The 13,754-nt window shown below is 60.1% G+C and overlaps 1 protein-coding gene across 1 annotated transcript; it reads left to right on the top strand.

Moving 5' to 3' along the window:
* Positions 1–5,394: 5,394 nt before the first annotated feature.
* Positions 5,395–13,405, top strand: GDPD2 (glycerophosphodiester phosphodiesterase domain containing 2). Its single transcript, XM_075720704.1, has 15 exons — positions 5,395–5,508; positions 6,669–6,772; positions 6,846–6,939; positions 7,192–7,251; positions 7,603–7,701; positions 8,089–8,182; positions 8,619–8,764; positions 9,276–9,358; positions 9,918–10,068; positions 10,617–10,832; positions 11,624–11,775; positions 12,146–12,293; positions 12,508–12,590; positions 13,022–13,050; positions 13,353–13,405. The coding sequence occupies exons 1-15, from the start codon at positions 5,395–5,397 to the stop codon at positions 13,403–13,405; spliced, it is 1,626 nt and encodes a 541-aa protein (XP_075576819.1).
* Positions 13,406–13,754: the final 349 nt, after the last annotated feature.

Here is a 13,754-nt window from a genome sequence, read left to right as displayed (position 1 = left end):
GCACAGGGCAGATGTCCCTCATCACAAAGCAGCAGTAGTTCAGCTTGGTGAGCTGCTGACTCCTATTACGTGAACATCGACTACAGGAAGACCTAAAACGTGGACAGAAGCAAACTAGATGTCACTGTATGTCACCTCCGCTGGCCTTTTACAACATCAAAATGATCTGAGGTGGCAAGCAGCTCCTGGCAAGGGCTGTGCTTTGGAGGCCTGCAGCTGTGCGAGCCCCAGGCCGAGGCTCACCTCTGTGAGAGGGAGAGTCCGAGGAGCCTCCCGGGCGAGCTGCCGGCGGGAGCGTGGCCACCGCGGCCTGCGGCGAACTGCCCTGAGAGCCCTCCCGGGGGCCGGGCCCCTCTGAGGGAGCGGCTGGCGGGGGCAGCCACTCGGCAGGCGGCAGCGCCGGCCGGAGCGAGCGGGCGCCGAAGCGGGGCAGCGCGGGCCGAGCGCGCCCACTGGCGGCTGCGCGCCGGCACTGACCGGGCAGGGTCCGGGCGGTGCTGCCGCCCGCCGCACGCGCCAGTACTCAAAATGGCTTCCGCCCCCTACAGGCACCGATGCGACGCGGCTGCCCCCTGCCGTCACACGGCGGGGACGAAAAAAATGGCTGCCGCTTCCCACGGGGCTGTAGCCGGGGGACTCACACGGGAATAGCGGCCCTGCCGCCGCTCCCCTTCTGTGTAGCTGCCCGTGTCCGGGCGCCGCCGGCAGGACCGCACCGCCCGGCCGTGAGCCGGCAGCGGCCCCACCCGCGCGGCTGGAGGGGCTGCGGAACCATGGAGTGCGGGGCGGCGCGAGCCTCCGCGCCGGCGGCAGCGCCCTCTGGTGGGCAGAAGCGGCTGCTGCAGGCGGTGGGGGCTGCGCGCCCGTCTCCCGTGGGGCTGCCCCGGGTAGGGCCCGGTGCGGCCCCCAGAGGCCTCGCTCCCTCCGGAGCGCCGCAGTTTGTCCTTCAAGAGGGAAGGGGGATTCCTGGGGGAGCCGCTGGTCCTGCTGCTCCAGCTGCCTGTGCTTGAGGGGCGCCTCTCCTGTCAGCTTTGCCTTGCACCCCTAAAATCCACACCTTTTGTGTCTCCAGGAGCTCTGCCCCAACCTCCCATCGTCCAGTATCACCTTGGTCTCTATTCATGCTTGGTTTTCCCCTCCCTGCTGCCTAAGCTGTTTCTTGGCTTAAGTGGTCCTTCACCCTTCCCCAGTGCTTACATCATCTCCTTGTAATCTGCAACCCTATCCCCAACAGTAAATATCTTTAATCCAGTAAAACAGGCTCTCTGCATCCCAGGGGCTCTCCCGGAGCACAGTCCCACTGGGAAGACCCCCGCCCATGGGTTAGCTCTGCCCTGTGACACCGTGGTTGGCCTGTGCTGGAGCCAGCAGAGCATGCAGATATGGGAGGTGAACCTCACTGCTAGCTGCTCACAGCTGACAAAATTTGGGGTGCAGGGCTGCTGGCTCATTGCAGGGGCATTCCTGGCCATTGCAATGCTTTCAGCTTACTCCTTTGGGTGTGGAGCAATGGGTGTTATTACACAACCCCTCCTGCAGTGCTCCAGACCTTCCACTGATAAGGCCTTGAAGATGTACTTGATCAGCACTTTTCATGAAGCTGTTCAACGATTTGTGCCAAAGCTGTTAATAATGGTGTGGAATAGTATCAGCTGTGAGGGTAAGTGCCGAGCCTTCTGCCTAGCCTGACAGTTGCTGTGCCACTGCAGGATGCTGTCACCTCCCTGTAAATCAGCTTTCTTGGTTCCTTTGCAAGTGGCAGGAGATCAGAGGTCACCTGAGATCCCAGGTAATGATGGAGCAAGTCACTGACATGGAAAGCTCCGAGCACCCATCCTCCATCCTGGCTCACCAGGGGCTGCGCCTCTGCTGAGACCTGGAGCAGAGGATGGGGGACACAGCTGTGCTGTGCCACAGGGAAACAGATGGGGACATGGAGGGCATCGCCTGGTCAGTCTGCAGGTGACATCAGGCCCCTGTCTCAGAGCCCCCTTTCATCTGCTGCTTTAGCAAAGTTCAGATCCGTCAGCTCTGAAGCATTTCTCTTGGCTCAAGACAAGAAACCACTTTTACCTCTGTGCTTCTGCCTTCAAAGCATGCCCCAGTGAGTGTCGGCTGGGCCAGCTGTGGTGGCCTGGGATGTGTCTGTCCCAGGCTTCCTCTGCAAGGAAGGGAAAAGTCTCCCGTTGACAGAGGGGCTTCTATAGCCCCTTGCTTGGCCTGGCAATGCGCAAAGCTCTGCCTGCATCTGCCTTCCCCACTCCCTGGAGCTCTCCCTGGAGCCTTAATCTGTCTGGAGTGTGGGCTGCCTGCAAACTCCTCTGTGCTGCAGTGCATGACGCCCCCCTGGGCCCCTTCTCCGCTTTCCCAGCGGCCATGAAGCGGAGGCTGTGCTGGGGTCAGCGGGGCACAAAGCTGCTGGTGGGGGCCCGCCCTGACCCCTGGCCCTGCCTGCTGTGCCCGCTGCGGGCAGCCCGCCTCTGCCGGCCTGTGCAGACCTGCAGGCGGCATCGGCAGCGGTGCTGGGCCACAAACACACCCAGGAGGGTGTGAGCACGCAGCAGAGGAGCAGAGCAGGGCTCTGCTGCGCAGGGACGCCCAGCCCCAGCACTCACCTGGCGTGCCGGCATCCCACCTGCAGGAACCCGACGTCCAAAGGAAGCAGGTATTTCACCCACTTGGCTCACTGCCCTGGGGTGGCAGCCCATGCCACGGGGACACCATCCTGCGCTGCCACAGGAGCTGCGGGAGAGCTGGCAGAGCAGCAAGGGGGGGTGATCGTCCTGACCCTGTGTGCAGCTGAGGGGGAGAAGGAAAGGGGCTGCCCATGCTGTCCCCATGCTCCGGAGAGTAGGAGTGGGAAGCCCAGGGCTGACTGCATGGGGGAGATGTGGGGTGTGAGGCTGGGAGTGGGGCGTCTGGGCCAGGCTGTGCTGCTCTTGCTGTTTTGGGGTCACCCTGTTCCCCATGTTGACCCAGGAGCTCTGCCCTCCCTCCTGTGAGGTCAGGGGACAGCAGGGCTGGGTGTCAGCTCCTGCTGACCTGCCCAGTGGCACACAGCCTGGGCTGGCTCAGCTCTGTGAGGGCAAGGGGGTCTTGCCCTGCCCATGGCCACCTGGTTGTCCTGTGCCAGCACCCCTGGGGCACAAAGGTCCTTGCAGGGCTGCAAGGGCACACTGCTGTGTTGGTGACTGTAGCAACGGGTTTGTCACCCCTTCAAGTTCCCTGTGCCCCCCACACTAGGGCCAGGGGTGTGCTGTCGGGGTTGTTTGGTGGGAGCTGAAGGAGGGCTCCTTCCAGCTCTGACAGACCCCCAGCTCCTGCTGTGCAGCTCTCCCCTTGGAGCCAGAGCAGAAGCTGAGCAGGGTCTGTTGTGTGCCCAGCTCAGCTCTGTTTGGGACCTGTGCCCGGTGCAGGGGTGTTGTGTAATAACTACTGGTTCTGCTGCTGCAGCCCCACTCTGAGCTGGGGAACAGCATGGCATTTTCCCTCCAAACCTCCAGACAGCACCACTGGCATAGATTTGTGCCTGGTCCTGTGCTACTGCTCTGCCAAGCTCCAGTCCTGGCAGCAACTGTGTCTTGAAGCTGCTGAGTGCTGAAGTTCAGCTGGTGGCTACAGCCACTCCTACTGTACTTTATACCCTGCGTGGGAGCCAGCCGGGGGGGGGTGCCAGGGTTTCCCTGAGCAGCTGCTGGCACTGGTGCTCTGCCCATGTGAGCAGTGGTGGGGGGGGGGGGAACAGAGCAAATCCCAGGGGATGCTGGCTGAGCCTGCTGCTCCCTGGTGGAAGTGGTGCCTCTGTTTCTGGTGACAGCAGGGGTATGAGCCTGCAGCCAGAGTACCTGGGTATCAGGGAGGGAAGCTGTGTGGTCCCACGGCTTCCTGCACTTGTGTTAGGGCTGGCTCCTTCTGTGTGATCACTGAGTGGATCACAGCTGTTGATCTGGTCCCTAGAAGATGGAGGGGGCAGTGGATGTGGGCACTACTGTGCTGCTCAGCATCCCCTGTGCCTTGCCTGGCTGGACTTGCTGATGGCAGCCCCCAGCCTGCAGAAGCCAGCTGGGCAGGTTAGGGGTCCCAGTCTTGGGTTGGTACCTGGCTGCATGTGCTTTAGCAACCACTGCTCTGTGTGGGTCCTGGGGGAGACTCTGCACCTCAGCCCTGAAGACCAACACACAGATGGTATTTGGGAGTGAGGTGCTGTGCTGGGGTGCTAGTGTGTCATGGGGGGAGACCAGGCTGACCTTGGCCACAGCCAGGGCATGGCAGAGCCACTCTGATGTGGCTGGCTGGGGCTGGGAGGGCCTGTGCTAGCTCTGCTCCCCCTCTCCAGGGCCCAGGTTGGGATGGGACACAGCATTGCTACACACACCCTTGCCCCCAATATTGGAGAGGATGTGGGCTAGGAGGATGTGGTCGGCTGGCTCCCGTGCCTGGCATAGTGGTCGCAGTGAAGTGAGAGTCTGGCTTAATCTGCAGAGTGATAGTGTTGCATGGGGTGCCTGGCCTGTTAGGGAGGTTGGGATGAGGAGAGGGAGCAGCTCCACAGCTGGGCAAATAGTAATAAACGTGGGTTTCTCAGGGTGGATAAAGGGAGACCCTGTTGGGGGCTCCCTGCTTCCTCCAGCCAAGCACCAAGAATCTGGGGACCACAGCAAAGTGTCCTGGCCCTCTCTCCTTCCCAGTGTGTAGGGAACCCAGGGGTATCCCTGCACCAAGCCTGGCTGTCCACTCCCCCGCAGTGCTTGGACCAACAACCATCCAGAGCCTGCTCAGCTGCAGCCCCTCCAGTCCCCCTGGGGACCCCAAACCCTTTGCTGTGCGAGCTGAGCTGGAGGGCTGCCAGGATGGTGCTGCCTCAGTGGGGACGTGGGCTTAGGGAGGAGGATGGGTAGTTCCCAGCCCGGAGCCTAAGCCTGCAGCATGGGGCTATGTGGTCTTTGCAGCTGGGTGAGCTACTCCTGGGGATCCTGGGTGCAAGGCTGTGTCAAGCTGGCTGGTGAGGCTGCCAGCCCATGGAGCCTGCACAGTGTCCCTGGCTCCCAGGAAAAGTGCCAAACCCTGGGCTGGGGAGCAGGCCTTGCTCCCTGCCAGCTCCAGGCTTGCTCTGGCTCGTAGAGCAAAGGGTCCTAGGGCAGCCTGCTGAACAGGTTGGGCTGCACCCTGTGCTCCTGCTTTCCCTGGCACCATGCCTTGCCTGGGGACACAGCCAACAGCCCTGCTATGTCCCAGGGCTCTGGGGCAACCACTTGCCAGGGTACCTGGAGCCAGGATGCTGCAGTGCCCCATCCCCATGGGGCAGGGAGTGGTGTGTGTTGGGAGGTCTGTGCCAACACACTGTGTGCATCCCCTGCAGGACACCTGACCTTTGGCCTGGGACAGCCCGGCGCTATGGCAGATCCCCCTGGCTGCTGCCGCCCCTGTGCCACCTGCCTGCTCTGCCTCTACAGCTGCCAGTGGATCACTGCCAAGAAGGAGAAGAGCAGGGGCCTGAGAACCACCAAGGTGATACTACGGGTGATGCTGAGCTGGGGCTGGTCAGCCCCTGCATGGGAGGCTCAGAATGGTGGCTGGGGTGGGGAAGGGCTCTAGCTAGGGCGCTCAGCCCAGACATTGGGCTGCTGACCCCTTGCCACTGGTCCTGCTCCCCAGGGCTGAGCCCCAAGAGAGCTGGGGTGCTACCAGGCACCCTCTCTCTGTCCAGGGACTGCCCTAGCCTGGAGCAGTGAGAGGGTGAGCTGTCTGTCCCCGTTGGGTGACAAGAAGGATAGAGCAGCATGTTGGCAGCAGCAAGGCTGAGCCATGGCCGTCCCCTCCCTGGCTGAGCGTGTGTCTGCGGCAAGGTTCGCACGTGCCTGGAGCAGAGCGCTGTGCTCCCTGAGGGCTGAGCATGGTGGGCAAGTCCTGGGGCGCTGAGTGCCTGGCAAGGCACGTGGGAGGCACGGTTCCTGGGCTGGGTGCGGCCCCCGCCGATGGGGTGCTGGAAGGGGGTGTCCCCGGCAATTTGTAATCTGGGAGGGGTGAGGCCCTGGGATTCTCTGAGGTCTTCAACTCCCATGGGAGCGGCTGTGCCACTGCTTGTCCCATCTTGCCTGGAATGTACGAGCTGGTCCAGGCTGCCAGCTGTACTGTTCAGCACCTGTGGCACCCCTCACCTCCCCATGTACATGGGGCTGGGGGCTGGAGACCCTGAAGCTGGACCTGGTTTTGGCTGGGCAGGCAGGAGCAGTCTGCAGGCTCACTGCTGCAATGGCAGCTCTGAGGCATAGCACCCCTCTCTGCCCAGCCCACAGATCACCCAGCTAGAAGGGAACAGGACCTGGCTCCCTGCCCCTTCCTGCATCCAAAGTCCCAGCCTGCTCTCAGGGGCTGCTGCATGGGAAAGGATGCAGTCCTGCCACAGGGGCTGTCCTCCCCAGCCTGGCATAAGCAGCTTTTTAGCTTGTAGGAGATGCTGGTCCATCTTCCTGTAGCATGGGTCCAGCCAAAAGAGCTCTCCCAGGGAGCTCTGTTCCCTCTCCATGGGGCAGTTCAGTGCCTGAACCCATGAGGCCAGTGCCTGCTGTGACCCCCTGTGCACCCTGCTGCAGGCTGGGTGCTCCCCAGGGGTCTCAGGGGCTAGGTGCCCTGCAGGTATATGCATAGCTGTCATCTCTGGCTTTCAGTGTGACTGCAGCTGGTTCCTTTTCCTCTTCTGTGTCTTCCTCTTCACACTGGTGTGGCTCTACTTCGCCATCATCATCCTCAATGATTTCCACAACTTCAATGAGTGAGTAGGATCCCATGTCCAGCCTTGCTGCCCATGTCCCTCCTCCCCCTCTGACTGTCTCCTTTGCTGGCAGGTTCATCTTCAAGCAGAGGAAGTTGTGGCTAGACTGGTCCCTGGTCCTGCTCATAGCTACAGCCGTGCTGATCACCTACTCTGCTGTGCTGCTGGTGAGCCCCACTGATCCCACCTGGGCTAATGGGGGTACAGAGCTGTGCTGAGCACAGGCTGGCGGCCATGCCCTGTGCAGAGCCAGGTGGAGCCCGCAGCATCTGGCCTGTGGGAGCTGTGTCAGCCCAAGCATGGCTGGAGACCCTGCCTACGTCGGGGGGCCAGAGCTCCTGTGGCTGAATCCTGTGCCCTTAAGAGGGCTGAGGTATGGGGTACAACCCAGCTCTGACATCTCCTTGTTCTTCTCACAGGTCCTTGCTTTGTGCTTGCAGCTTTGCGGCCAGCCCTTGAAGCTACACTGGCTGCACAAGGTGAGAGACTGGGGGTGCAGGAAGATGGTGCCTGCCCTGGCTGCCCTTGAACCTTGGGAAGCTGTGACCAGCCTACTGGGGCTGCATAAGGCTGCTGTGACCCCACTGAGTGGCTGTGTATTACTGCTGAGCTGGGCTGCAGCTGTTAGTCCCCCAGCCACACATCTCTGAGATGAGAACATTTCCCTTGCTCCAAGCGTGGGGTACAGAGCTCAGCTGCAAACCCAGATGGGGGAAGTGGGGTCGCAGGACTTGCAGGGGCTCAGGAGGAAGGGATGAAGAGGACTCTGCCTGCACTGCCAGGGCAGAATGCTGTGTGCTCTCCTAACTGCCCTGTGCCCTGCCCCACAGACCCTGCTGATCTTAACTGCCTTGGTGGTGGCTGCAGCCTTCACAGGGCTGGGAATAAAGTGGGCGGAGGAGTGGAGAAGTGCACGTATCTCCCTGCAGGTGAGTCACCTCGATACCAGAGACTCCCCCGCTGCACCCAGTAACTGGCCTGTGGGGATGAGCTGAAGGGTGGTGACTGGAGCCCCCAGCATGGCTGTGTGCCATGGGCGTTAATTCCCTGCCCTTAACTTCTGCTGTCTGGCCTGGCAAGGTGCTCCTCCTGCTCTTGCAGTCCTGCCTGGAGCAGCTGCAGTCAGGGTGATGAACAGTGGCTGGACTAGAGTGGGGAGTCTGTTCAGTGCCCCCAGAAGCCTGCCCTTCCCTCCTGGCACTGTGGCTCTTCCAGCGGTGCTGGCTGCAGTGGCAGATCCCTGGCATTGGAGCATGAGGATTTTAGGGACAGGGGCTGGACTGGTGCCAGCTGACACCCTGCCTTTGCCTTTCCAGGCAACAGGTCCCTTCCTGCACATTGGAGTTGTGGGGGGAATGACGCTCCTTGCCTGGCCCCTGGCCAGCTTCATCTACCGCACACGCAACACAGGTAATCCCCCTCCAAGGTCTCCACCTCCCTCCTTGGCTGGTGCCATGCTTCCTACCACCCGACTGAGCAGCACTTACGGCAGAATGGTGCACAGAGAGCATCGGTGCAGCGGGAACAGGTCCCCAGGACTCAGTCTGGTAGTAATGCCTGCTCTTGGTTGCCGCTTCTTATGCGCAGCCCTTGGTGCAGCTTCAGCCCTCGCTGCTTTGCAGCTGCTATGGATGGCAGACTAAGTCCTGCAGAAGTGCTGGGTTGGGGTGCAAGGACCTGTAGTGGGCCAAGAATAAATCTGCATGTTCCTGAAGCTGGGGATGCTAGGCCTGGCCTAGGGCAACCATAAGTTAATGCCAGGTGAAGCAGCCTTGGCTTATTCCTAACAGCCTGCAAAATATTCCTCTGTACCTCACCCCTCTATCTTCTCTGTTTCTGCCTGCAGGTCTCAAGGTGTTTCTGCTGCTTGTGTACTGCATGGTGATGATCGTGCTGTATCTGGCTCCCATGGGAATCACGTCCCCTTGCATCATGGAGGAGAACCAGCTGCCCCCCAAGCCAGCCCTGGTTGGCCATCGAGGAGCCCCCATGGTGAGTGACCAGCACTGGCAGCGTCCTGGCACAGGGGTCGGGGTGGATGGGGCAGGCTGCTCTGCCACTGAGAGCCAGGTTATGCCTAGCCATGGGGCACTGGCATCAGACCCTTGCTGCTGCAGGCCTGGACAAGCTCTGGCCAGCCCAGTAGATAGCGGTCTGCACACCAGCCAGGGCAGCACAAGGCTGGAGGATGGGTGAGCACAGGGTGAGGAGGGTGAGTGCGGCAGCTGCAGAGCAGAGCGGCTTGCTGAGCACTGCTGAACCAGGAGCAGGCAACTCAGTGGAAAGCCTGGCTGTGTAGTGCGGGCTGGGAAGCAGGGACTAGGCAAGCTCTGGCTGTCTGCACCCAGCCCTTTTCCATCCCCCACCCTACCAGGGTCACCCCAGTCTCATTGTGGTTGCCCTAGAGCCCAGCCAAGCTGCTGGGGGCAGCCAGGCAGGGTGAGTGGGTGCCTCCTGCCCCTTCCTGCCTGTGCCCTCTGCACTAACACTGTTCTTTTTCCAGCTGGCCCCTGAAAACACCCTCATGTCACTGTACAAGGCAGTGGACTGTGATGTGCAAGTCTTTGAGACGGATGTCATGGTGAGGTAAAGGGGCAGCAGGGACTTAGAGGGAGGAAGGGGCCTGTGTATCCTGTGATCTCGCCTCCCACGTAGGGCATTCTGGAACACACCTGGAGGACTGATATAGCCTGCATTTGGAGGCAGCCCTGTTCAAAGGGCTCTGCCATTTCTACCTTCCCAGTATGGGACTGGCTCCAGCTTGGTGTCCCACTGATCTGGGAGAGGTACTGGGTTTCTGTCTTCCCCACGCAGGTTGCCTTCCAGGGCATTAGGAGGGAAGCACCATCAGGGGAAGGGCACTGCTTGGAAAACAGACCCTGCCTCTAGTTCATCTCATGCAATCTTACTATGGGGACAGCTGTTGCAGCAAGCCAGGAACTACTTGGTTCCTGGCTGGGTCTCTAGGTACTCTGTGCTTTCTGGACATTCACCTTTTTGTGTAGAGGACCACAAGTAGGCATAAGGGTGGGGGTTACCCTAGAAGAGTGGCGGGGGGGGGGGGGGGGGGGGCAGAAATGCCAGGGCAGGGACAGGAAACAAAACAGCTTGCAACACAGAGCTTCTGTCTCTGCTCCTTTGCCAGTGCTGACGGCGTCCCATTCCTCATGCATGATGAGGAACTCACCAGGACCACCAACGTGCAGGCTGTATTCCCTGAGAGGGCTGCCCTGAACAGCACTGCCTTCAACTGGACAGACCTCCAGCAGCTGGATGCTGGCAGCTGGTTCCTGGAGGTCAGGATGCCCCTGGGGTGGCTGGTCAGGGATGGGTGCATTTGTGGGTGAAGCACGAGCCCTGCCCTGGGGAAGGTTCCCTCTGCAGCACTGGTCCTGGCAGACACCTGGACAGGGTGCAGAAGCACTTCTATGCCTGCCCGAATCCCTTGGGTGTGGTTATGCCCCAAGCTGGGGTTTGTTCTCACTGCTCAGCTGAGTCATGAAGGAGGCTGATTTGAGGGGAGATGTCTCATGCATTTACTCTGAACTGCACAGCCTGCCTGGGCTTGGAGGCAGCTGTGGCAGGCTCTTCCCAAAAGGTGACTAACCAATTGCTGAGCTGCTCTGAATGCCCACAGGTGTTGGGGCTGCTTGAACTGTGCTGTTAGTGGGGAGAAGGGTAAAGGTGTCCCATGGATGTGCAGGGGAAGGATCTCTGTGCCTGTCTGCACTGGAGAGCATGTGGAGAGGCCAGTGTAGGAAACTGAGAGCCAGAGATGTGCACCAGTTTGGGAGGTGGAAGCTTACAGGGGTCTGCCTATGATGACTAACTCCCACCCTTGCAGCGGAGGCCGTTTCCCACTGTGCAGAGTCTTTCTGCTGGCGATCGCTACAACGCAGCTAAACAGAGGATCCCATCCTTGGGACAGGCGCTAGAGGCAGCGAAGCAGAGCAATATCTCCATCATGTTTGACCTCCGGCCTGAGAACCACAGTAACTACCAGAGCTTCGTCAATGCCACCCTGGAAGTGATCTTGCTGTCAGGCATCCCACTACAGCAGGTGAGCTGGCCACCGCCCCACCACTGCCAGGCCCTGCCACCCCATATACCACATCTCCATATGCGATCCCTGCTGGGGAACCCTGTCCAGGTGTGGGATTCTCTAGCTGGGAGAAGTTGCCAATAATTAAGGGTTAATGCCTACAGCTTCAGACCCTTCTAAATACTCTGGTTCCGAAGCACTGGCCACTCTGGTGCGTAAACAGTGATTCAGTCTAGGGAGGGGACCTGCAAGAGCAGGAAAATAATGCTCAGGCATTTACCTCCCAGCACTGTGCCACACCTCTCCCTGCAGCTTTTGGACTCTTGCTGTGTTGCCTTTGCACTTCATCCAACCTCTGCAGCACAGGACACGTGCTGCCCTGAGGGGATGAATTAGCACCCAAATCGCTTTCCATTCTTGGCTTTTTGGGAATGCAGAGCAGGAGGGGACACAACAAAGACTTGTGCTGTAGCACTGATCCAAGGTGCATTCTTGCTGCAGAGTTTGGGGCCAAAAGCATGCACGGCTTGATCCATTCAAGGACCCAGAAAGGACATAACTGCTGCAGCTTTCTTAGGGTGGAACTGCTTTCTCCCCTGAGTGGGGTCTGTTGTGCTTACTTCTTGGCTAGCACAAGCTCTTAGGAGACTGTGCTGGCTGAGATCCTCATGGAGGAGCTGAGCATGGAGGGGGGCAGGAAGCAGCTGTCTGAGCAGGCCATGTGTGCCTGGACCTGCAAGGAAATATTGGAAGAGAGCAAGCTCTCTGGAGCACCTCTCCTCTGCATGTGCTCTCTGGCTTTTGCCTAGGTCCTCTGGTTGCCAGATGGGTTTAGGGAACAGGTCAAACAGCAAGCCCCAGGCGTTCAGCAAGTTTATGGCCGGAAGAGACTCCAGAATGAGAAGGAGCCACTGCTGCATGTCAATCTGCCCTACCAGGACATGAGCCCTGAGGAGATCAGGTGAGAGCCCTGTGCCTAGGAGTCTGGGAGCTGTGGGGCCTGGACACTGTACCAGCTCTGTCCCAGGGGCCAAGAGAGGCAAGGGCTGGCTGAGGCTGAGTGCTGCAGCACTGCTGGGAAAGGCAGGGTGTGCACTACAGCCTTGCGGACAAGCACGCCTTGTCAGGCAGGGCTGGTGCAGGGGATGGATGGAGCCAGCGGCAGTCCTCTGCCTTGCCAGCAAATCTGCCCTGGGTCTGGCTCTCCAGACAGTTGCTCCATGTGGCTGCAAATGCTGGATCACATCCCAGACATACAGTCCTCTCTGGCTGTACCCGAGTGTGCCGGCACCCTGCTGTCTGCTGCTCTGACCACGGCTGTCCCTATGCAGGCAGTACCGCCAGGACAACATCTCTGTCAACTTGTATGTGGTGAACCAGCCCTGGCTCTTCTCTGTGCTGTGGTGCTCTGGGGTGAGCTCTGTCACCACCAATGCCTGCCAGGTGCTAAAGGCGATGAAACACCCCATCTGGCTGCTCGTAAGTGACCCTTCCATCCTTCATCCTGCCCCACAGCCCTGTGCCCCAGGCACTTGTGGGTCCCTTTCTGCAGCAGCCCTGGGCAGCCAGCTGCCTGGAAGGGAGGGCAGAAGGGACCGCTGGCGCAGAAGGGACTGCTGGCACAGCAGGCTGGCCTGCGCTAGCAGCACACCACCCCTGGCTGGTGTTCATGGCTTGTCCTGTTGCCTTGCAGCCCAGCAGCACGTACCTCATGATCTGGATTGTTGTAGACTGCACTTCCTTCCTTGCCATCCTCTGGGCCTTCTTCTTGCTGAAGTACGTTTGATCCCTTTCCCCCTCCTGGGTCAGGTCTGTTGGGGGAGGCTGTAGTGTGCTCTGGTGCCCAGTACATACCCAAACCCAGTCATATCTGCTGCTGCCCCTGTCTGGACTCTGGTCCTGGGGGGTCCTCTCCTGTCTGGCTAAGTGAGACAGCAGTGTGGGGAGGCAGCTTGTGTCATTGGGCTGCAGCTAAAACTCTGGCCTGACCCTTCCTTGAGCTGCTGGATGCCTTAGTTCACCCTTACTAGCTTGCTCTGCACCCCAGGGCCTGGGGCCTGCTCCTTTACCACTGCTGCAGGCACTGAGAGCAGATCCCTGTGGGACTGTGTGTCCTGAGGGGCACTACAGTCTACAGCTGGGAGCTTGGGGGAGGGATGGGGCAGGCCAGACTGACGTGCTAACATTGATCCTATTCCATCTCCTAGGAAATGCTCCCAGAGAAGACGGCCAGTGGGTGAGTGCACACGCATGTGAGCTCCCCTCCCTTGGAGTCGGGCTGTGTCTGTGGGGCTGTCCCTGGCAGACAGACAGCTTTCTCCAGCAGAACATGACAGAGCAGTTTGGGATGGCTGGGGGAGGGAAGGGAATCCCAGCCCAGGGAGTTCCTGTCCTGCCCTCAGCAAACAGCCCTGTGGGACAGAGCTGGGGAATCCTACAGTCCCTAAGTCTCCTCAAACCTGATTTTCAGGCCGCTCTGCCTGTCGCTGCGGGATGGTGACTGCCTGCGATGATTGTTGTTTCTCTCTGTCTCCCCAGAGTCCGAGACAGACGTGCTGCTCACAAAGATCAACAGCTTGATGCAAGAGTGACCCCTTGGGCCTGCATCAGCCATGGGGAAGGGCAGCCAGAGCCTTGCACAGCTCAAGCGGGGAGCATTCCTCAGGCCAGCTTCGAGGCTCCTTTCCCTTGCAGACTCCCCATCCCCCATAGCCTTCCTGACTCCTTGCATGGTGCACAACTGCCCTCAGCTGAAAAGACCTGGAACTGGATTCCCAGTCCCCACTGGCAGCCAGGAACCAGAGCCTTTGCAGGGGTTTCCCGAGGCTGGCTTGTGCCTGGGGGCTGAGTAAATTACCCAGCAGTGCTGGAGCTAAGACCTCTGCCCTGGGGTTTGGAGACTAGTGGGTGTTTGAGTTGCTGTTTGGTGCAGGGGCAGGG

This window comes from Pelecanus crispus, chromosome 13 (genome assembly GCF_030463565.1).
Source record: "Pelecanus crispus isolate bPelCri1 chromosome 13, bPelCri1.pri, whole genome shotgun sequence".
Taxonomy (NCBI): domain Eukaryota; kingdom Metazoa; phylum Chordata; class Aves; order Pelecaniformes; family Pelecanidae; genus Pelecanus; species Pelecanus crispus.
This window is presented reverse-complemented; position numbering and strand designations above follow the sequence as displayed.